At 37.0% G+C, this 23,575-nt stretch overlaps 1 protein-coding gene and 1 long non-coding RNA gene across 2 annotated transcripts in view; one reads left to right on the top strand and one right to left on the bottom strand.

Annotated features, from left to right (window-relative positions):
• Positions 1 to 3,005: 3,005 nt before the first annotated feature.
• On the top strand, positions 3,006 to 19,439 carry LOC149799821 (uncharacterized). Its single transcript, XR_016421239.1, has 3 exons — positions 3,006 to 3,144; positions 15,799 to 15,858; positions 18,849 to 19,439. It is a non-coding gene; the product is annotated as an uncharacterized LOC149799821 (long non-coding RNA).
• LOC149799820 (structural maintenance of chromosomes protein 4-like) overlaps positions 7,034 to 23,575 on the bottom strand; it is an 89,263-nt gene continuing 72,721 nt past the window's right edge. The window contains exons 23-26 of the mRNA XM_089959238.1: positions 21,651 to 21,830; positions 16,312 to 16,544; positions 11,784 to 11,967; positions 7,034 to 9,049 (exon numbers count right to left, since the gene is read on the bottom strand). Coding sequence (XP_089815364.1) covers positions 8,876 to 9,049; positions 11,784 to 11,967; positions 16,312 to 16,544; positions 21,651 to 21,830 — 771 coding nt within the window. The 3' untranslated portion in view covers positions 7,034 to 8,875. The remainder of the gene's footprint in view (positions 9,050 to 11,783; positions 11,968 to 16,311; positions 16,545 to 21,650; positions 21,831 to 23,575) is intronic.

Raw genomic sequence — 23,575 nt, 5'->3', positions numbered from 1 at the left:
GTCTACAACCGGTTTGGGAAAGGCCTGGTTAAACGGGCAGATTTCTCATTTAAAATCTCTGGCATGGTAATGATAAGATACAGACAACGTGATGTACCGACTGCTTGGCTAGACGGACGGATCAGTCACTAAGTTCAATGTATGAACTATTTGGCTGGACCATTTCAACGAAAAGGTCCCCAGTCTGGGATGGCTGGGTTGCCAGTGTCGACTGGATGGCTGCTAATGTCGTGAATAGAGCCTGTGTCGGCTGGACGGCTGGTGTCAGTGCGGCATTATTATTAAGATAGAATGGATCTATCATTAACGCCATGCGCCTGTTCTTACAGGTCCGAAGGCCATGTTCGGACATGCAAAGGGGGGGGGGGGCTGCCTAAAACTAGGAAATATTCCTCAATGCGTCCGTATCGCCAAAAACTATGTTGTCTTCCTTGATATATTCCGTCTTTCCTTCCCCTCAGTGCCTGAAAAATGGCACGTTCATGTCATTCGTACAGTAAGCATTCCTCCTGAAAGAACACAAGAGAAAACAAAGCATAGATTAGCAAATTAGTATGTGACTAACTAGCTAATAGCATGAATTGCGTCATGCGTAAACATTCCTCCTGAAACGACACAAGAGGAGAAAAACAAAGCATAGATTAGCAAATTAGTACGAGACCAACTAGCTAGTAGTATATGACTAATTATCAAAACAGAATACTCGACTTCCACTGACTACGTATTATATACGCTGAATATCAGAGACATGTGTATATACATAATATAAACAATGCAATAGTCGTGGTAGGCTTCCATGCTCCGAAGTTGCATATAGATCATTATGTTCATATTCTGCTGAAACCACACAAACTAAAACAGAAACCAGTAGTAATGAGCTGAAATTACTAGGTCGCTAAAACGCTGTCGTAACTAACAGATCAGTGAAAGTGTCGTAACAGAAACGTATGGCCCTATATAAACTTACACATAATGCTTAGTTATTAATTAAACTATAATACTATCAAAACAGCGTGAAAGTTGAATAAACTAAGCATAATTATCATGCAGCACTTCAGAATTTCGCTAATAAGAATTCCGTGGCAGACGGAGTAAGCGAATCAAGTTAAAGGTACGCTTACTCGTAATGACCTTGCAAAAGCTTATCGTTAGCGTGGTGGGAAGGTGGTCTTACAAGAGAAAGTCCCAACAAGTTACAGATCACTCAAACTTGGGCAGATGATGTAAAATAAAGCATACAACCTGCAGTAGATCGATAAAACCGCACCATAAATCCAAAATAAACTTTGGATGGGACCATAGGAATATAAAAAGTCTGGATTGTAGGAGGCTATTGCACTGCGTGTGCTATGCACAGCACCGAAGCTAAAAACTGGCAACACCTGGTGGTATTAAGGGGAGTTAACAGGCAATAGTCGCTACCTTTTGTATAATAGACAGGATGAAACGCTTTTTGTCTCTTAGTATGACTGGATTTGCGAGGTATTGGGCTAATATTCCTATCGTAACGTGACTGGGCAACGTATTCGAAGGAGAAACGTTACTGATAACCGACTCTGAGCAGAAAGCCTTCGAATATCTTTTTGGCCTGACATTCGGCAATTTGTTTAATGTTTGAAGACGAAAGGAGGGATGCTCTCAACTTCGTCTAAGTCTACTGACGCTTTGACCTTTTAGGCTGCAGGGGGTGGAGGACATTCAGATGGGCAATGCCTAATATATTTCTTTCACCGCAGCCTTAAAACTAAAATCGGTTCTCCCCATTGTCGAAACCGAGTAGCTTAATTTTAAGTTTATCCTCACACTCACTGTATGTGTTATTCTTGTCATACTCTACTTATATGTCCGTGTAAAACACTCCCGGGAACATGGAGGAGTCGTTACTGTCATCCCTGTGTGTATCACGGTACCACTCCAATCAGTACGCCGTTAAGGATGGCTGGTTCAGTAGTCAGAAAGGGTTTCGATCCCGTGGACGATGGCTTGGTCGACTCGGGCACCTGCCGTGCCGAAAGCGTGGTACAACGAACGGATCTATCAGTAAGTTCCCCATTTCACTCCCCAGTAGGCCTGTATGCGAGGGGTTGCCGTTGTGTCCGATACACCGTCAATGGGCACTAGGTAATATCTTTACAGTTGCAATGGATGGTCAGCAGCTGGACGGCATCGATCGGTAAAAGCCCCATGCGTTTGGACTTTTAGCCCCGAAGACTATACAGCGAGAAAGGCAAACTTGCTACTCGTTGCTTCTTTAATTAGGTTTTAATAATTGTTGCAGACGATATCGTAGGTCTGTTCTTTTTGGAGAGTGCTGGCGTCCGCCAATAAGCTTACAATTGTTTCTTTTGTAGAAATGGATGTTCAGCATATGAGACTTTCGGTGCAAAATCTGGCACGTTTTTCTCTGTATAGCCCATTTCATGAAGACTTCGGTGAACTTCGTAATTTGCTCGAAATTTTGATCACGTGGCGGGTGGTCAGCTGACCGTAATAGGTGGTGGGCAAAATATGGCTAACGCTTCAGCATCAGCATCAAGTTCTGTAACTACTTCAACATCGTTTATCGAGTTGAAAAATGCATATTCAACAGCGATGCTGCCGCAGATATTGACCATATGTAATATTGGAACCATCCTGTCTTATTTTCTGGAAACTAGGGCGGATTTTAAACCCATACGAGAGAGTAGCTTTGATCTGTTTACGTCTGGACATGTACATGTACGTTAGGAAACGGTGTCGAAGTAAATTTAATCCTGACAATCAAAGAGCAAGTTGTTCAAACTATTTCTGTGCATCTGAAACGTCACTATAATAAAATGCGTTTCATATGAGTTTATCAGATTTGTTTTTGAAAGACTGTAGATAATTTACATATAAATTTCAATCATTTAATTAATTTTATTTCTGAAACATTTCTAAACAACAATGGACGTCATTTTGTTATATACATGTGCCCACCAGCGTTTGATTGGCTGGAGTATAAAGTAACTCGGGAGGTTATTCGGATAATTACGGAGCAACTCGGTTAAATTCGGTATGAAATGGGCTATTTAACGCTCTTCCATCAGACTGTGGACCAGGCATCCTCTGCACAAAATGCGCCGACACTATGTTTTAGATGATCTGCATCTGGGCGCAAACGAGGTACGTATCTCGCATGTCTTCGGTGGCTTCCAATTTCTTTCCATTCGGTACATTTCGTAGTCATCGTTTAACGGCGATGATAAGAACAACGAACATTAATAGATTAACAACTCAAACATGTTAACAGGCCATAAAACAACACTCGTTACTAAATAAACAAATGAAAACATGCAGCGAGCGCGAAACATGATTAACTTGCATCAGTTATGCTGTGCCGAAACGAAAGGTCAAAAAAAAAAACAAACCCCGAAGTTACCGAGTACCTGACTGCGACAAAATTCGAATAAATACTGACAATTTGTTTTAAAAATTACGAATATTAGCTGCATTAGGATCATTACTACGCGGTAGAGTGCCAACTTTCTATATAGATGGTTGAATACCATGCAGAAATTAACAGGATTTGTGGGATGCATTTTCAGCAATATGTTGATAGTATTGTTGCGAAAACGTAAATATAGTGGCACCTAGCAGCAGCGAGGGGAAGTAATATGTATCAGTTACCATCCATGATCAGAATAATTTAGCCAGGAAAGACGATTTTCATCTTTTTGGGAGTTTCTGATTCGGAGGTAGCAGAGCTTAGTTTCCAAACGCTAATGTGTTTAGTGAAAGTATTCGATAAAACAAATCACAACAGAAGTATCAATTTTAGAGTTTTTTCCAGTCAGAAAAAAAATCTGCCCTTATTCATGTTATGAAATCTTATATTTCTATATTTAGGTCTATTTCATTTTTATTCTTCTGTTCCTACTCTCTTCCTCCCTTCCTTTCTCTCTCCTTATCAGGATGAACAGATCTTAATACAAATATGCCAAGACTGAAGTGTAGATTTATGTATCCGTGAGGTGACATAAAAAATTCATAAAAATCTATTACAAACAACAAACTAAGTTTCATGTATTAACTTTTGTTTCTATTTGATATTCAGTCACCATACTGTATGATCAATATTATATACCTGTTACACTCTATGATAAACTATATAACATTTTAAGAAAAGATCTGATCATTATGTATCGTCATAAAATCGGGTATAGATTAATGTTAATTGCCAAGTGAAATTAAGTAACAGTCTAACTTTGGGGTCAATGTTTTTCCAAACAAGATCACAAGCATGCCAAAGCCACACAATTCATATCTGAATTCTGATAGAATCACAATAAAGGACCATATCTCTTTAGGTAAACTCACATACATTAAAATCTTACGTTTAAAAATGTTATGCTCTGAAGTCTATCTGATATGCTTTGGGATAGTATTTCTACAGTACCCAATTCCAACAATGTTCATTGTATCCATCTGTACAAAAAATTATGCTAACAAAAATAACTTCATACAAAAGGTCATTAATTCAACAAAATGCACAGCTATATTTCTTAAGATTCGCTGTTCTAAACATATTGTAAAATTTTGTAACATTTTTTTTATTAATGTAGTAATGCATGTGCTCATTGCATCGGCAAAGAATGGAGAGAGAAAAAATCCATGTAAATCTTCTGCCACTGGAAGAAGACTCAATGACGGGTGTTTGTCTCCCTTATCAGCATCCAAAGAGGTCTGACCTTTTTAAGCCCTGGTCACTACAGGTTGGGGATGGAAGAAAGTGCAGTGAAAAATCAAGGAATTGACCTATGTTGGATGGCTTATCATCATCATGTCCGTCATTAACAATGCCATGTCTGCTAAGTGCACAGCATGAAACCTACCTACAGGGTATATCATTAAAGTCATAGCTGGCAGGTCTAGGTTGAAGCAAAGTACCCAGACAAATCTGGTGGATGTTTAGGTTGAGCCAGCCATCTTGTGCCATGTGCACAGCTGACAGGAAGTGTGCGACTAGTACAGTTTTGTGTGTTGAGAAAGGCTTGTGGTATATGCCATGTCAGGATGGTCAGCTCCATGGACAAGATGGTAAAAAAAAAACATAGCTGAACAGCACATACTGGAAAGTAGTATGAAAGTTCGACTACTTATCTCTGATCGGAACACTCAGACTAGTCACTCAGACGACTGCATGGAAGGGGTCGCCACCAGGGATGATATAAAGTTGGTACAAGTTGTCAAAACTATAGTAGCAAGTGAGATCAGATTGTTGCATCATGAGCCAATTCATGCTGCCATTAAGTCCAATCACTGGCATACTGGGAGACTAACAATAAGTGGAATGACAATAGAGAAATTTGTCCCTCGTATTCTCAACTTTGCATAGACAGGTGTGATGACAGAGCTGAAGAAAATTCGGAAGTTGCTTGCTGTATAAGTCTGTGCATCTGGGTTGGGTGCATGGGAGCAATTTTCATGTGAAATGAAGTGACTGTAGCCATCATCATTACAAGGGGGAGGGTACCTTCATGCCATCATAAGGTCACCTACAATACCACTGATTCCTATTTTGGGTAGATATTGAGCACATCTGCATCAAAAGACTTGTAACATGTTTTCTTCAATCAGCCCTTGAGATTTTCCAAAATGCTCAGCTAGACCTTGGCCAATGCTGCAAACCTAACATGGACCAACAGATGTATGCGTGATACTCAAACATTTTTAGTAACCATGAACCTCTTAGACTTCTTGCATATGGACATAATTGCATTTGAAAAGACAAGAAAATAAAGACCAAAATGAAAACATATATGAGAAGATGGGCAAAACGGGCTAATGAGTAACACTTATAAAACAAATATTGGAGTGTCTACTATAAATTCTAGAAACACATGTAAACACAGCCAGCAATCACAAATTACTGTCAAAGCTCAACTTACGTCCTGCTAAAATATTAAAAAGTTATTGAAAAAAATTCAAACAAGTAAACTCAATGTGTAACAATGTTGACATTGAGTAAAAACATAAATACTGAACCTGGATAGCTGGAAACACTGTACAAGTTTTAATGGATTCTGTAGGTCATGTGGCTAATTAGGTATGCATGTACGTATTATCATTTAACAGCAACTCAGCACAATAACACAAATATGAATATGGTACCAATCAAAAGTAAACTTCTAAAAATGTAAAAATGAAGATTTGCATACATCTTGGAAGATAAAGCCTTCCAAAAAAATGCAGTACATTAACAAAGGTCAAGATGTCAAAATTCTTTAAAAGGAATATAAAATAAAAATGACCTATTGTCATAAAAAAAATTAAAACTGCATTTCTTCAAAATTTCTTAGATATTCTTGGATGTTTCATCATCATAAAGTTCCCACATCAAATTAACATTAAAGAACCTTTGCCGCAGAGGGTGGAAGTCAAGAAGACAAGGTTTTTCCACTGTCATGGTATGTACTCTGGTTGAGGTTCATCATTCAGGAGGTAATGGGTCAGGCGTGTCCTATGTAACTAATACACTAGTACTTTATATCTGCAATTTGTTCAGTACAAGGGTTGCCAATCTCCAGTAATGGGTTTGATACTTATAAAATTTGTTTGGTGCTTTGATTCGCCAAGTATATAGAATGTGCTGATTATAATGTTTTAAGTCAGTTTATAGTTCTACCATCTGGAAACTGGTCACTGCAAGGCAGCTTTACTTGCTTTATCAACCCTTCATTACCCCTGGTATATCTGGTATTCAGGAGGGCATGGCTACGAGTTAGTAATTAGTAAGAGTTGCTTCCCTCTAATGTATGTGTCAATCTACAGGATGACACAAAATAAACACAAAGGCAGCAAAGGTAAATACTTCAAATACAGAGTCATATAAACTGCACTCAATCAAAATTACCCAAAACCCACCCACCCAGAACACAATCATGTAACATTTCACAGGGTAAAATGTTGCCTCCATTAGCTGCCTCTTTAAGATATGCAAGGGGGCACACCAGGCCTACTCTTCTTCCCCAAGCCTGACATGGGCTTATATTAGTGAATGAATAAAACAGAGAAAAGACACTTCTTTATTTCTTGTACTTTTATTGAGATAGAATATCTGAGATAAATATGAGTTTATTATGTATGCACAAACAATTTTCTCTCTTACTGGCATAGCAGATCTCTAAGCAGTCATGTAAGAACACAAATATCACTTATAAGGGCTAAAAATCTACTTCAATATATAACTTACAAATATTATCTAAAAACATAAAAAGGTTTCAGTGACTTACTAGATTCTAAGAATAAAATACCAAGTAAAATTCATTTTCAGACATGTTCCATGGAACCAGGTGTCTCTTGTAGTCATGCACTGAGTATTTCACTATCTGATTTGCAAAATCTTTAATGTTGATGACAGTGCTAGCACTGCTGGCAGAAAAGTAATACCTATGACCCACAATGTTTACAAAGGTGAGATTAACATTCATTTTGCCTTATTAAAATTTGGGTGAGAATAACTTTTTACACAAGATAAATAAATTCTTAGCCATGGCAGTCATGGTACACTTCTTACACTGACGTTGACAACTGAATTTAAGATCTGAACCATGAAAATGATAACATTTAAAATATTTATTTACCCATTATTTATTTATTTATTGATATTAAAAGGTGATAAATCAAAGTATGCAAACCTGCAAAGAAAATGAAAGAGGAGAATCTGGCTACTTCTAATATAACTGGTAACAATGAACAAATTTCGATGAGCTTTAAAAAATGTAGAGGCTCCCTAACAATTTTGTGCAGCATAATGACATTGTAGTGGTGATTGCAGTAGTGTGTGTGTGTGTGAGAGAGAGAGAGGGAGAGAGACCGACAGGGAATGCAAGAATCATACTTCTAAGCTGCAGTTATTGGTCATCTTACATGTTCATCAACAACTTTCATTTTCATTTTGCTTATAAGTTGAGAACAACTATTGACAAAAGACTACAAACTTCCATCTAAGAATGAACTGGCAGATCAGGGTCTATGTTGTTTCTTCTATTTATTACTTCCAACAAAATAAGGTGACTCAGATCTGCCAACAAATTATTCCATGGCAGATCTGGGTCTGTGAAGTTTGCAGCTGGACTCGAGTTATGATGAGCATTGACAGTATTTCAGACCTATGCTGTGCCATATAATAACACACCAACTTCTGATTCTTAAGTTACAATGGAAGATAAAAGTTGATATATGATTCAGCTCTCAGCATAATATAGTACATCAGATCTGGTGATTGTAGTTAGGTACTTTTTATATATAGGTAGACTCAGTATTAAAAACAACACATTGTGCTATTACAACAAAGTCTCAACTTTGTACAACTTTGGAGGAAACTTTCCACAGACACAAAATATTCAGTTATATTCATCAACAAGCAATGGTGTCCAGACAATACAAAACGCCCCCAATCATTAGGATGCAGTTGAAGGACAAATCAAACATGGGTCATAACTCAAATTTTGTCAGAATAAGGAAAAGTATTAAACAAGACCTAGGTCTTCTGAATGGAATATCTCATGCAAAATTCAGTTTCAGTCAATCAAATCTTTCAAATGCTAATTATCGGAAATAAAATTCCTGCTGGATGTGAGATGACAGGAAAGGACGGACTGACATGGTTAACACTACAGCTCCTTCCAGAGATAAGGTGAGGGCATAACAAGGTTTATTTCCTAGGCCAACAATGCAGATGAGACCTTTCCTAGGCCAACAATGCACAGGAGACATGCAAGTGTTCTGAACCTAAAAGTGATCATCAGATTGGTGTTTGATCCTCTTAAAGAAAACCCCTTTTAGAGCTGGATTATGTCTGCATGAAAATTATTTTTAGCGACATTAGTCTTTTTTTCTTCTGTCCTCACTGTTACACTGGAATTGTGTTTTCTATATCCTTTAGAGGTATACTCAACTTGTTGGGGTTGATGGTGACAGATTTTGTACAATAGTCTGTCTTATAGATGCCCACAAGTCTATCAGCTAATTCAAACATGTTGTTCCTCAAAGAAATAATGATGAACTGTGCATTCCTGGTTCTCTCCTGGAAAAGAAAAAGAACAAGTCTGACTGAGGTACTCATGAGAACCTGGCTATTAAAATATATGATAAGTGGGACATTATTTAACAGGTACTAATGACTTTTTGACTTCTGATCTTGACTGATGGTCCCTGGTACATGAATTTAAATTTTTTAAATAGTATTGTACAAGTACAGTACTCCCTCATTATAATGCTATCCCTGGGAGCCATGGAGTATACCACCGTGTAGTGAGACTGTCTTATAATGAAGTACATTACACAGAAACATCCTCATTATAATGTTATCTATGACAGCCATGAGTATACTGCCTTATAGTGAGACTACATAATAATGAAGAAAATGACATAACGAAATGACAACCCATGATCATGCTTATCAGGAATACTAGCATAAACGTTTGTGTAATCAGACCACTTGTCCAGAATAGATAACCTATTCATTAAAAGTAACAAACCCATACAGTCGCATTGCATATCTTATAAGCCTGTATATGATTGTATAGTCAGACAAAAAGAAAGTCTAAAAATAGTAAATTGTTATCCCATATTTTCATTTGTTGAACCTGGAATTCTTTAAACATTTCTAGCCCAAAGAATTTTCTCTTAATCATTGTTTCCATTTCACACCTAATAAGTCATACTAGTTTCTTGGTACATGCAAAAAAAAATCCTCCCTCAGAAACTATATTGTGCACTGTGTCTGTGTTATTTGTGCTGAAGTACTTTTGTCCCTACCTGTGTACATTCTGAAATCAACTCAAACTTTTATCCTATAAAATAAAATTATTTCCAGAAATTTGCCAATACAATTAAGATAGTGGACTTTTCTCAAAAAATTCATAATCATTCCACAAAATCTAGATCTCTGAATTCATATAATTTTACTACCAGGATTCATGATGATGTTCGTTTTAGAGTAAGGAGTCCTGCATATCACAATTTTTAATGATTCTGTTTATTCATTGTAAACAAACTATTTAAAGAGGATGTGTAGAATTAAACTTTACTACCATAAGAAAATATGATTAAATAAAGTGAATTATAACTTGCCCCCTCACATAGGACTGAAAAGAAAGATGAAGGATTCTTGATTTTGACGAGAATTAAGTAATCAAACAACTATATAAATAAAATTCTCCATAAATGTACAAAGGTTCCACGATTGGCATGTATGCCTTGTGAATGAATTATGATAGCGGCAAGATGGGAGACCCTACTGAGAAACATCTTTAGACACATAGAAATATTATACCCAAGTATCTGTTGAACACAGTAGCTGATGAAGATGTGATTTCAAACAAATTGTTGTTGTTGTTGTAGGGTTTAATGCCATTTTTCAGCACAAGAAGGCTATATATGGCAGCCAGTATGATGTTGGAGGAAGAACCCAGGAAAACCCCGGAAAGAACCACTGACCCACGAGAAGCTACTGGCAAGCTTTCTCACATAAACACATTAGCTGAATCCGAGACTCGAACTCACACAGAGGTGAGATGGCAGTGATCCTTAACAGTGAGCGCTTTAGACCACTCTTGAAACAAATTAAGACAGAATCTTTTTGTAGATGCCAGTGTTGGCAGAAAAGTGATACCATCAACGGGCAAGAAAAAAAATGGTACAGGTCTTCTCATTGTTGTTGGTTTAATGAAATTTTTGAGAATACAATAGGCTATACATGGTAGACAGTATATCTGGTGGAAGAAGAACCCAGGTAAACCCTGGGAAGAACCATATACTCATGGGAAGTTACTGGTAAGCTATCTCAGATTCTCATGTTGGTCAAACTGACATTGACAGAAGTGAGATGCCAGTGATTGTTAAAGGCAAGTGGCATAAACCACCCATAGTCACAGTAAAGATCTAACAGCCATTCTGTCAAATGAAAGAACACTGGACTCTCTTATACACTCTCCCTTCCCTAGCAGCCATGTACTCTACACAACCTGTTTTCTTCGCACCAACAAGTTTGTGTACCCCTTGTGAGCAGCATTTTGTCTACTCAAAAAAAGTTTCGTCTGCATGATTAAAGTGCATAACAATTAGCAACATAAGAATAAATCATCAAAAAACTTTAACATATCATCACAGAAAATGGAAAATCTGAAGAAAAAGTAGAAGTTATTTGACTCAGTCACAATGGGAAGAGTTCAGTAGTTCTTACCAAAAATTTTAGATGTTGAAATACTCAAATAAACAATAGTGTAACAGATAAGAAGACTATTCTGAAGCAGGGGAAAATTGGAGTAAATGGAAAGAGAATGATTCTAGATGCCATGTAATGTCTGTACAAAGATATAAATGACAGCAATCTGAACAGTTTCTCAAAGCACATGCCAAGAACACCTCACCCACATTTTACTCTTAAGAATTAAGAACTTATAAAGTATGTTCACGTGAAATAAGTCCACTCTTAATATATGAACCTTTCAATAATTAATGTTACTTTTAAATGAAGATATTAAAGGCTTTGAAGTTACAATTTGCTCTCTTATTACATACTCACACATGTCCTTTTCATGCATGGAGTGCCCCTCTGGAAAGGCCACCTTTCTTATAAAATCACCTTCACAGTGCAGACATAGATAGAACTATAACCATTCTAACACAAACAGTCCAGGTTAAAATACTGATACAAATTTATACCTATACAAATTGGAACCTGTTTATGCTGATATATTATTATCCCACAAGGCTACATCTATCTAACTGCTATAGTAAATGCAGTTGTCTCTCACCTTGATGTAGTTTGCCACAATGGAAACATTTTTAAAGTCGAGGGCAGCATCAATCTCATCCATTACATACAATGGAGTCGGCTTGTAGTGATGCAGGGCAAACACAAGAGCCAGTGAGCTCAGGGTTTTCTCACCTCCCGATAGATTGGAGATGTTCTTCCACGATTTCTTAGGCGGACGCACACTGCAAAGGAAAACAGTAATATCGATAAAAAGAGCTCAATTAATTCAAAATGAACACTTTACTATGGCAACAAAGGCATGCTGGCTTTAAAAATTATAGAAAGAAAATGGGTGCCAACTCTTGCTGAATTCCCATAATCCTCGAAATTATTCTAACTTGCATTACAAAATACTAAGCATCATGTAGCAGATGAACAGTTAGACAGACGTGAGTAACATTACATACCCCACCACTTTCAACATCCACAAGACAAATCTCTGCTCACTCACTAGTATTTTCTGTCCCAAATATAACATTATATTTGTAAAATGATGTATATTAACACATAACCCTAGCCACATACATCTACAACTTTCTGTCAGGGTAGTTGTTAGCATTTATTTTTTTTATACCCTTTTCATCTTAAAATTTTTTCAGGCATGACATTTTGGAATAAATTTGTTTCCTTGCAAAATTTTATAAAAGTTTTGGGTTGCTAAAATTCTGAGACTGACAGTACATTCATGAGCTAATTAGGCATGTGTTATTAAATGCTGTGCTTAACAGTACATAATTAAAATAATTAGGTAAGTGTCATTAAATTTTGTGATTTAGAGGAGATAAATAAGGTAGTTAGGTTATTGTTATTAAATGTTTTGTTTCAAAGTACATCAAAAATGTTAATTAGGTAAATATTATTAAATGTTATGATTTACAGTACATAAATTAGGTAACCAGGTAATATATTTAATTCATTTTGCATCAGTTAAACAAGATGGACAATTAATATCTTATAAATGCATGCTTTATACTTTGTTGTATTTGTTGTGTGTGTTTTGGATTTTTGACATAGCTTTAAAAAAGTTTCAGTCATATCGCTACGATGTTTGCAGTGTGACAGTTTATAGTAACGTCTAGCACTGGGGCATCACTTCCCACCCAGTCACTATATCCAGACCAGTCCTAGCACTAACCAGTCTCTTAATGCTGCTGCCAAGCGAGGCAGCTGCTGGTACCATTTTTAAAAGTCTTTGGTATAATAATACAGTGCGACCCTGCTATAATACGCCCAGGATATTTTGAATTTGGATATAATGCAGTTGTGGAATGGTTCAAAAAATTTCATATATTCATTTGCACATGAACAAATATTTTTTGTTCAAAGTACATGAAATAGTGTATAATAAATTTATTATCATTTTCAGGGAGACATCGCATATGAATTCAAATATATTATGATCGTGGCCTGATCCCTGAAATTTTAAATACATGTATGTGTATTTTTCACGAAACAGGATTTTTTAAAATAAAGAAATAGTGTGTAAAACATTTATTATCATCTTGGGAAAGAGTTTGCATTTGAATTTGAATATAACAATTTCACCAGGTTCTTGAAGTGTTATGCCAAGATAAATATTATCGGAAATGTTACTTATTACTGATCCGTGAGTAAAGCGATTAAGTCATCTTTGTGATTGTCTTCAATTATTTCTGTATACAATTGTTGCTCAAACAGTAGTCAACATGTGTTTCTTTTTTAACTGCATATACAACCAAGCAGCAGACAATGCAGTGGTTGATAAAAGATTCTAACAATTTAATAAACATAAAAAAACGAAAGCTGCCAACATGTTTTCTGGGCTTGGCGGTGTTATTAGATGCAAACAGTTGACCAGTAAATAATGTCCACTTTATTAGCTGGAAATTGAAAGGGTATGAAATTATACATAAGTTCAGCTTAAAAAACTTTATAAAAGTGACTCATGACCATTGCAGGCCCACTGCACCTGGTTCTCAGGTTTTACATGTGTATGGTGTTTGCTTATGAACTTGTTATTAATCTCCTAATTTTTTATAAAAATATGTTACTGTGATGGAAAAGCAAGTTCACAAACTCAAGTTGTTCTCTGCCCAAGTGAAATTGTATGACCTGGATCAACTAAAGAAGGTCAAACAACAAAATCATCTTGCCGGAAATCTAGGAATTAGTAAGTCACTTCTGTGAGGGTAGAAAACAGAAGAAAGCTCTCTAGTCTACACTACATTCTAGAAGAAACTGGTTTACAGCATAAAAGTTTGCTAATGACGAAAGCCTAGATTCAGCCTTGTACTAATGGTTTGTCCAGGCTAGCTCAGAAGGAATTCCCATTTCTGGTCAATTCTGAAAGCTCAAGCAGAGAAATTTGATCGTCGTATCAATGTAGATGAATCCGAATTTATGGCAAATAACGGATGGCTGGACAAATTCAATAAAAGGCATGCTATCAGCCAAGTTCTTGTCTGGGGAAATCCACTCAGCTGATAAAGAGACTGTCAATTCCTACCCAACTGAGCTTAAAAAGTTGCTGGAGGAAGGTTGCTACACAGCCAATCAAGTTTATAACTGCGATGAGACTGGATTATGCTTTAAAATGTTACCCAGTCACACCCTCGAAAACAAGACTGATAGTCACAAATAAGAAGGCTTAAAGAAAAGGAAGGACCGTGTCTCTCTTTTGTTTTGTGTCAACAAGTCTGGCAGCCACAAAGTCAAACCTCTGATGATTGGAAAACTGAAGTTTCCCAATGTTAATATGAAGGCCCTTCCCTTTGAATACACTAACAGCAAGAATGCATGGATGAATAACTCCATTTTTGAAGACTGGTTCCATAAAACATTTGTTCTACCCATTCAGGCTCATTTGCAAAAACTCAAGCAGGAGGAAAAAGCTCTCCTCCTGCCAGATAATTGCCCTGCTCACCCTGCAGCAGAAAAAATTAAAGTCTCTTATCTCAAAAGAACACTACATCAGAAATCCAGCCACTGCACCAAGGCATCATACTGGTATTTAAGCAAAACTATCGCTGCGAAAACTCCTTCAACACATCACTGGCATCACTCAATTTGAAAGAAGTCTGTCAGCTCAGCGGGAAAGCCTGGGATGCTATCTCTGCAGGTTGCATTGAACGATCCTGGACAAAGGGTCTTCGTCAAGCTTTTCCGTCATCTACACACTATGGTAGTGATGATGAACAGGATTCACTGAAGATGACGTATGTTTAGCCAAAGAAGCACTAAGAGAATATGAGCACAGTCATCATGATATCCTCAACTGGTATTCAGCAGATGACATCTGCCCCATATATGAGCACATCTCTGATGACGAAATTGTTGCAAATGTCAGCGGGAAGAATGAAGATGCACAACCAGAGCCCGAAACCAGTGACGCTAATGACAATGATGATGGTGATGGCACCCCAACTCCCCCACCACAAGTGTCAGAGGCAGTAGAGCACCTAGAAGCCAGTTTGAGGTTGCTGGAAACTCAAGATGTGGACAGCCTCAAAATCCTCCAACTCAGAAGTATTCTTGACTTTGCTAGAAAGCCAGTAGTTCATGGCATAGAAGCAGACTCCACAAGACAGATTTTTAAGAAATAATGAAATTTAAAATTATGGAGTCATGCAACCAGATTGACTTTGCACAATGATTAGTATAGTAGTTTTCATATGTTTCTTTCAATATTCACAAAATCTGAGGTAAACATTATATGCATGCTGAAAGCATGTGCTGATTGTTAATTATTCTTGCTGTAGTCATTCAAACGAATAGGCGTTCAATTATTGGGAATTTACAGTGGATAAAGGTACACAGAAACGCATGAGAAAATTTTAGCAGTATGAAATTTGTACACACACTATTCATAGACCATGAAAGGTAATGAATCGTATATGTGCTTTGTCTTTTTTAATCTAATTTTGCTGTTAATTTTTCCCACTGAATTCAGACACATTATGATCTGTGACAAAATTACTGAATAGTTTAAATATGTATGACTTGATCTAATTCCTAAAGCATGATTATGATTTCAGGAAACCTCTTTTCAGACTGCTCCTCTTCTGTTTTGAAAATGTTTCCAGCTTTTCTGACAGGTAAGGAGGCATTGGCAAATATATTAATGTAAAAACTGCTTATTAACAGTTATCACTAATCATAAATAATTACATTACTTATTAACACTGATAAACATTGATACTGTATTGAGAATAATCATTCCTATTCTAATTCAGAAATTTCTTATCTAAATTAACAGAAATATAAATTTCACTTTTTTATTTGTCATTATTTCTCATGTTGTAGGAATATGTGCAAATCAGAATTGCAATTGAAAATACAACAATAGTACAATTATGTTTGAGGACACCAATGAGGTAGATTACAGGATCTGCAAAGTACAACAGTAGCACCATCACTGAGGGTGATTATATAATTTGCAAAGATGTCTTGTACAGTGGCAGCAAAATCTGCTAATATGATACACTAATGACAACCATTGTTGTTTAGGCCAAATACAAAGGCAGAAGGTAGAAAATTAGATTTCTCACCTAAAGACAATACCCTCGGAGAAAGGATCCAAAGAGTCAACCAGTTCCAGTTCAGCATCCCCACCTAGTGTAATCATCTGGTACATTTCCTTCAGTTTGTTTGTAATAACACTGAATCCCTTCATGAACTCGTCCAGTCGGTGTTTACGGAGGTCTTCATGGTATTTACGCTGTGCATCACGCATCTCTGTGATCTGATCAAGCTCTGCCACTCTCTGTAGGTACATCTCTTCCTACAAATGATTGGAGCATCTAGCATTCAAAACAGCTCATTTACAAAGAAAAATAATTTGTGCCCAAGATGTTGATTTTTTGGTAAACTAATTTTTGTAATACTTACCTGCTACCACTCCAACTATTTCCTCCTCTAAATAGTATTGGAGGCCTAGAATTGAAAAAAGAACATGATAGCAGTCTGACTACTTAGTCATAGCTAACATATGCAATACCTACTTCTTTTGACTTTACACTTGAATGGGAGGAGGGAATCTTTGCAATAGCAGCAAGGAAGCACTACATAATGAAAATTAATTTTATCACTCCTAAAACTAAATTTTAATAGCAGTAATGCATTACCTGCCACTATTGTATTGCAGAATTTACCAGTTAGGAGGAAGGCTGATAAGGTCAATAAATCTGATAAAGAAATGGATTGCACTTGCCCTGACAGTGTTCACTACTGAAGGCTGGCAAAAGGTTGGGACACATGCTGTGCCATCACCATAAGGCCCAACGAAAAAATGCCTTTGCTCTGATGTGTCAAAAATAGAAAGTAAAAGAAGATTGTGAGACTGACAAAACATGGCTCTCATAACACATCCAAAGAAGAGTGATTCAGTGAGAATTAAACCCATGAAAGAAAGGTCCCTTTCAGTGAGAAACTGATAAACTGGGAAGAGAAAGATGCTGCAGAGAGGGTGCAACCCTGTCCCTCCTTGGGGATGGGGGGCAGAATCTGAAGCTTTTAACCATTGGCCTCTCTAACCACCTTGACTAGTGATTATTGGGTAGGAGGAAGCTTTGAACTAAGGCTGCTTGTGAGATTGTAGAGGCTACTAAACAGAGATTACAGATGTGAGGTAATCATAAGAAGAGTGCAGGACTTAAGCTCCAACATCTCTAAGGTTTTAAATGGGAGGTAGGCCCCAGCTAATATGCCTATGTGTGAAACTACAGAGTCCAGGGGTGGGAATGCTTAAGGGGTCAAGCCAGTGAATGAAGAACAACCTCTACAAAAGGATTCAGAAACCAGTGGCCAATGCGTAAAAGAGGTGACAGACCACCCTTTCAGCTGCCTGCTGAACTCTTGCCTAAGGAAATCTTATGTGGAGTTCTCTGACCATTACAGAGTGTGGGAGCAACAAAAGATCTGGATGAGACAATACCCCAAAAAGTCTCTCTAGACTGGAGAGAATGTTCTTGACCCCAGTGCCAGAAAGCGAAACCCCTTGTTCACTGTCTAATCAAATGTCCACAAATCCTTGTCCTCCACTGCCTTGCCTGACAGGTAGGTAGGAAGGAGCAGGGAATTCCAAAGGTGGGGTAGGAACCATAGCCACTGGACCCTCCTAGAACTCTTTTCAATCAAACCAAGATGGAAATGACTTTGTCATCCTGAAACTTTTCCTGAAGTGAGACAGAATCTCTCTCCCCAGAGAGGTGATGTTTAAATAAGATTGCCATCATCCCAAAGTTGCTCATGGGAGGGATGAGGGGACAACCCCTACTAGCAGTCCTCCTAAGTAAATGGATTTCTGATCCCTTGTTGATCATCGAGGAGGTGTGTGGCAGCCCCCTCCATTTTGCTGGCCATGGCCTGAGGTGATAGAGCAGGTTCATGGCCTGTTACATTTGTCTTACCTTGAAACCAAAGAACAGACATCATGACACCATAGGGTGGTAGGAAGACTTACTTCCTAGAATGGGGTGTCCCCACGTTATGTAGGAATTAAACTGGTAAGAGGTAAGGATGCAGATTCAATCCTCCTTCCTAGTCCGGCAAGTACAAGCCTACTCTTATCTGTCATGGAATAAGGCAAGAAAATAATTTGGTAATGCCTTAGAACAATTTGGGTAATTGGTTTCTTAGATGCATACAGCGTTACCTAGAGTAGTTAATAATTTTTTTAATGGTGACTGGGCAATACATGCATCTCATCGCATGTCGCTTGTGGTGAGATACCCATATAGCACAATGTACATGGGTATTTTACCCCTGGTTGTGTACACCTTTTTTTGCATTTATAGGAGACATATTGTCTTATATGACACAGTGATTGCTTGGATCTTGTCAAGGAGTGTCAATACTCTTACAACTTACTACAGCCAAAGGGGTAAGTGATAAATACTATACAAATAAAATTTGTAAGTGTATATATATTTTAAATACCTACCATCAATATAGCATCTTTCTTTTTCATTCTTCGGATTTAAAACAGTAGAAAATTATTGGTCTGTTATAATTCATCACTGAGGCCTTTATTTTGGCGTAAAATAATATGGTAGCATGTATTTATGGATTTCTTCTCTGCATTTAGTTTATTTCTTATTATGACCTGGATGGATGGGCTGGAAGAATCAGAATGGTGACGGCATGACCTGCAGTGTGGCAGCGTAGCAATTGAACTAAATTCACCTGACAGTGGATCTATTACTATATGACTGGATGTGTAGGACAGGAATTGCGGATTCTGGAGAAGGACAGAGAATAGTGTTATGAATTCGGAACTATGAATAAGGGAAGTACACACTGTGTTACGTTCACATGGACATATGGTTGTATGAACCATGCTCATTTCTCTGGGGCATATGGTTGTATGATTCTGGAGAAGGACAAAGAATAGTGATATGAATTCCAATCTTTGATTAAGGGCATACAAGGACATATGGTTGTATGTACCATGCTTATTTCTTTGTATCTCATAATTCCATGTATCATACTCGTTTCATTATATATATTGTGAATGTATAAATCATACTCATTTTTTTTTCCATATGTGAATCTGTTTTCTTTTCATAACATTTTCAGTATGGTAGTCTTATATCATAAGTAGTGGGTGGGTTTTTGAGTCTACTTGCGTATGTGTTATAAATATTTATTTTTCATTTCATAAACTTCCATTCATTCACACTGCATTGCGTTTTCACTCTGTCCAAAAATCCATTTGGTTACAATCCCCTCAGTATTAAACAGTAACAAAGGAACTGTACTGACCCAATCCCCATCCCCACAATGATAATCAAAAACTGGGTGACTGGTGTCTGAAACCCTGTGACTGGTGACTAGCCCAAGATGGGTCAAATGACAAAGAGCTGATAGACTAACCCTCACCAATAAAGTGAGATCTGCTAATCTGTCACTGGGACAGTGAATTAGACAGGGCATTGATCATCCGATAGTGGGAGGCTTGGGTCCTTGGTGAGCTCCAAACCACATAGGTCATAGGATGTTCCTGTCCCAAAGGGGCAGAAGTCTTTCATCAAAGAGATCTGGACCCCTCCTGGGAAAGGAAGAGGTCTTTGTACCTCTGTACATACAGAAACTTTCTGTGAAGTCTCGTACTTAGTCAGACTGTGACAATCAGATATCCATCTGTGCATGCACACCCAGTACATGCTAAGCAAGTGGGATGACCCATGGGCCTTTGCTATGCCATGTTACCAGCATCGTGCAACTTTAGAAGATCTGAAGGGAAAATTAACACAAAGCCAAAAAATATGTAATAAAAAAGAATGGATAATTCTTATCCTAGCAATGGAATTCCACAAGATGGCTGCGACTAAGGAGTCGGACTGGGATAATGTTCTTTTCAATTCTGATCCCTCCAATAATAACTGGAAAAGAGAAAAATAAGTTTGGAATGGGAACATAGAGTCCCACAAAGGTGATATATTACTGATATTAGAACATGCCTTCATGGTACAGTACTACCCATTTATCTTAACGTCTACTGGACAAAGGTAATATTGTCCACATAAAAGCAGATGTTGAGATATGTGGGGGAGGGTAAGAAAAAAAATCACAAACAAGTGAAATTTGTGAGTGGAGACCTGTCATCAGTGAGTAGGATTTACTCTGAGAGAAAATAAACAATGGAAACTTTGATCAAATTTTGAAGACAAAATTAGTCGCAAATACACTTGTGTATTAACAATTTACATGTATGTAGTATAATTCAAAAAGCATTAAGTACTGAACATGTATATAAAAAATACATGAATTTCAGTATAGGTCACATGTTAGAAAATCACAGCCTGTTAGAAAACACAAATAATGCACAGATAAACAAAAAATGGTAGTCCTCATTGGATCTATATCCCAATATCAACAAACACATGTCACTGAAAATTCACAAAGATATTGTTACCAGTAGTATCTGGCTATATAAATGTTTATATGCTACATGTGCAAGTACTTATACTGGCCTAGATTTTGGTCTGCCTGAGACAACTATAATCTCGCTGAAGCTATCAAGGGGATGAGACTATTCACAGGGAAAATGAAAACATGTGAACAAAATAAAAACTTTTTACAAACATCCTTGCAAAATGTCCAACCTTCAATTAATTTGACAGCCAAAAATGTATAGTTTAAAAGATTTGAAATTTAGTTTGCATTTTTATGCTGGCATTGGTTGCAATTGTAAGCACAGAGTTAATATTTTCCTGCGAAAAGGAAATTTTCACACCACAATAAAAGTGTTCCAGTAACTTTGGAAAATGCAATGGATCCGATTCTATTGCTTTTATTTAAGTTTGTGTACTGACTTCCGTTGATGAAAAGCACATTGTTTTTATTATAGATTGTAGCAGGATTGCTTTGATGTTCATGTGTTATTGAAGTCTCCATGAAAGACCAACATTGGAGGATTAAACAAATGCCTGTTTGTTATTTCAGCAACAAGATCAAATAATTGAATAACAAAGTATGGGATGGAAGTGGCAGCCTGTCGACACAAATTAGAAAAAAAAGGAATTGTTCAATTTTGGACCTAGGACTTTTGTTGACATACACATCTATTTTTTATCTTGACATCGACATAAGCATGACAAATTTGATAGTAACAGATCAAGGGCCCAGAACTTTGCATTCCATCAACAGTAGGAATGTATTTAAGTCTAGAAATGTGTTCACAGAATACAGATGCCCCACCACAGTACCCAACTTAAATGCAAACCTACCCAAGTTGTGATAGATGGATAGACGCAGATAATAACATAAATCCAACACTGTTATGGTCAGGATGTAAAATTTATTTTTTAATGAATCAAATTAGACATTAGTATATCAAAATATTTACCCTATCCAAGTTAGCTACAAACCAGACCTACTATATTACCTTCTTCCTGTATTCTGCAATAGCAGCCATGTTGGGTTTCATCTGTGCCAATTTTTCCTCAAGGACGGTGATTTCATACTGTATGTCTTCTTTATTGAGAACACTAAGCTCCTCAGGGGAAATCTGTGGCATCTCTTCCCGGTCTTTAGTATCAATAGGGGTTAGAGACAGCTGACCAAGCTATATATACACAAATACATACATATATTCATTGGGTATACACTCTTTTAAAGTTACTTGCAATATTGTTTACAAGGTGCATAATGTATTATTCTGTAAGTTTTATAAATCGTAAGTCTTACAGACACTCCTTAACATAAGCTTTATAATCTATTTATCAATTTATCAAACTACTTTGTACTAAACAATTTCTTCAATGTTGTAAACTGTTGTACACTGGCTATCCATTCGATCCAGAATCAAACACAAAATTTGTTCTATGTGCTACATTTCACTGTCGGACTCTAGTCCAACATACCTATCTGACCTCACCCATGTGTACACACCACCAAGATACTTACGCTCCTTTTCTGACAATCGTATACTCATTATTCCCACTATGAAAACAAAGTCATATGGACAGCGTTCTTTTGCATACCAGGGTCCAGCAATGTGGAATGAATTGCCCACTGAACTTAGACACAAAGACACAGCGATCCCATTCAAGAGTGCTCTCAAAACTCACTTATTTCGACTGCAAGAACAAACTTAAAGACCTAATAATGTTTCCTACCTTAAATATTCTCAGCATGTTTTTTTTGTTTTCCAATTTCATGGTGTTTGTTTTTGTAATCATACCATTATATATGTTTTCTATCTCATATGTGTTGTCTGATGTTGTAAAGCGCTTAGAGCTTCTAAAGATTAGGTGCTATACAAAGTCCTCATTATTATATTATTATTATTATTATGTCACACGGTAACACATTTACAACATATTAATGCAAATAATATTTATTACTAAATGGATGTAAGATGAATAAATCTAAATCTTTATTTTATCTATGACATAGTGTTATAATAACATTCACACAGATAGCATCAACAAAAGGACAGTATACATGTACGTATTTAGGCTTATTTAATATAACTTATAAGAAAAGAGCATCATTGAGCTTCTAAGAAGTTCATGGTAAATGCAAATACAGCTACTAACAATGGCTACATCAAAAAAAAGTTCATGGTAAACGCAAATACAGCTACTAACAATGGCTACATCAAAAAGAGTCACGTTCATTACAGTTTACTTGGAAGTTTAAAACAGGGTAACTGCATTGGGGAAACAAAGAATGGGCATTCAGGGGCCGTAACAGCTCTAAAAGATAACATGGCTGAAACCCAGCACTCCTTTGTAAAATCATGCTACTAATACCAAGTTGGTATAACAGATAATCATGCGACACAACTCTTCTAAACAATGTTATGAAATACTTGAAATCATACTTGTGCAAAATCTCAACATAATGCTTCATGCCAAATCCAACAAACACTGGTAAAGCTATGTTGTAAATACCAAACTTGGGAGGCCAGGCAATGTGAGGGAATAACACCTGTAAATGATGTTGAGAAACAATGGAAATAACATTCATTCCCATCATCATAAAGCTCCATACCAAATCTGGATGAAATTCAACTGTCCTAGGTAAAGTTAAACAGAGGAAATGAAAGGTCTGACAATCAGGCTGAATATTTACCTCATGCAGGATTTTATCAATATAAAGTTGAATGTCAAATTTCTTTAAAATCCACAAATGTCACATAAAATATCCTCCGTTGTTTGTATCAAAGATGCAGAGATAGTACCAATATTTATCATAATGGAGAACTCACTCCTTGTCACCAAAATAAGGTGGGAGTAGAAAAGAAGGGGTGGGGGGGGGGTACAGAGAGAGAAAACATAGTTAAATATGTACTAAACACATAAA

The sequence above is a fragment of the Sinohyriopsis cumingii genome, chromosome 5 (assembly GCF_028554795.1).
Source record: "Sinohyriopsis cumingii isolate HCF-2022 chromosome 5, ASM2855479v2, whole genome shotgun sequence".
Lineage (NCBI taxonomy): Eukaryota > Metazoa > Mollusca > Bivalvia > Unionida > Unionidae > Sinohyriopsis > Sinohyriopsis cumingii.
Note: the sequence above shows the minus strand (reverse complement) of the source record. Positions and strands in the feature narration are given on the sequence as shown.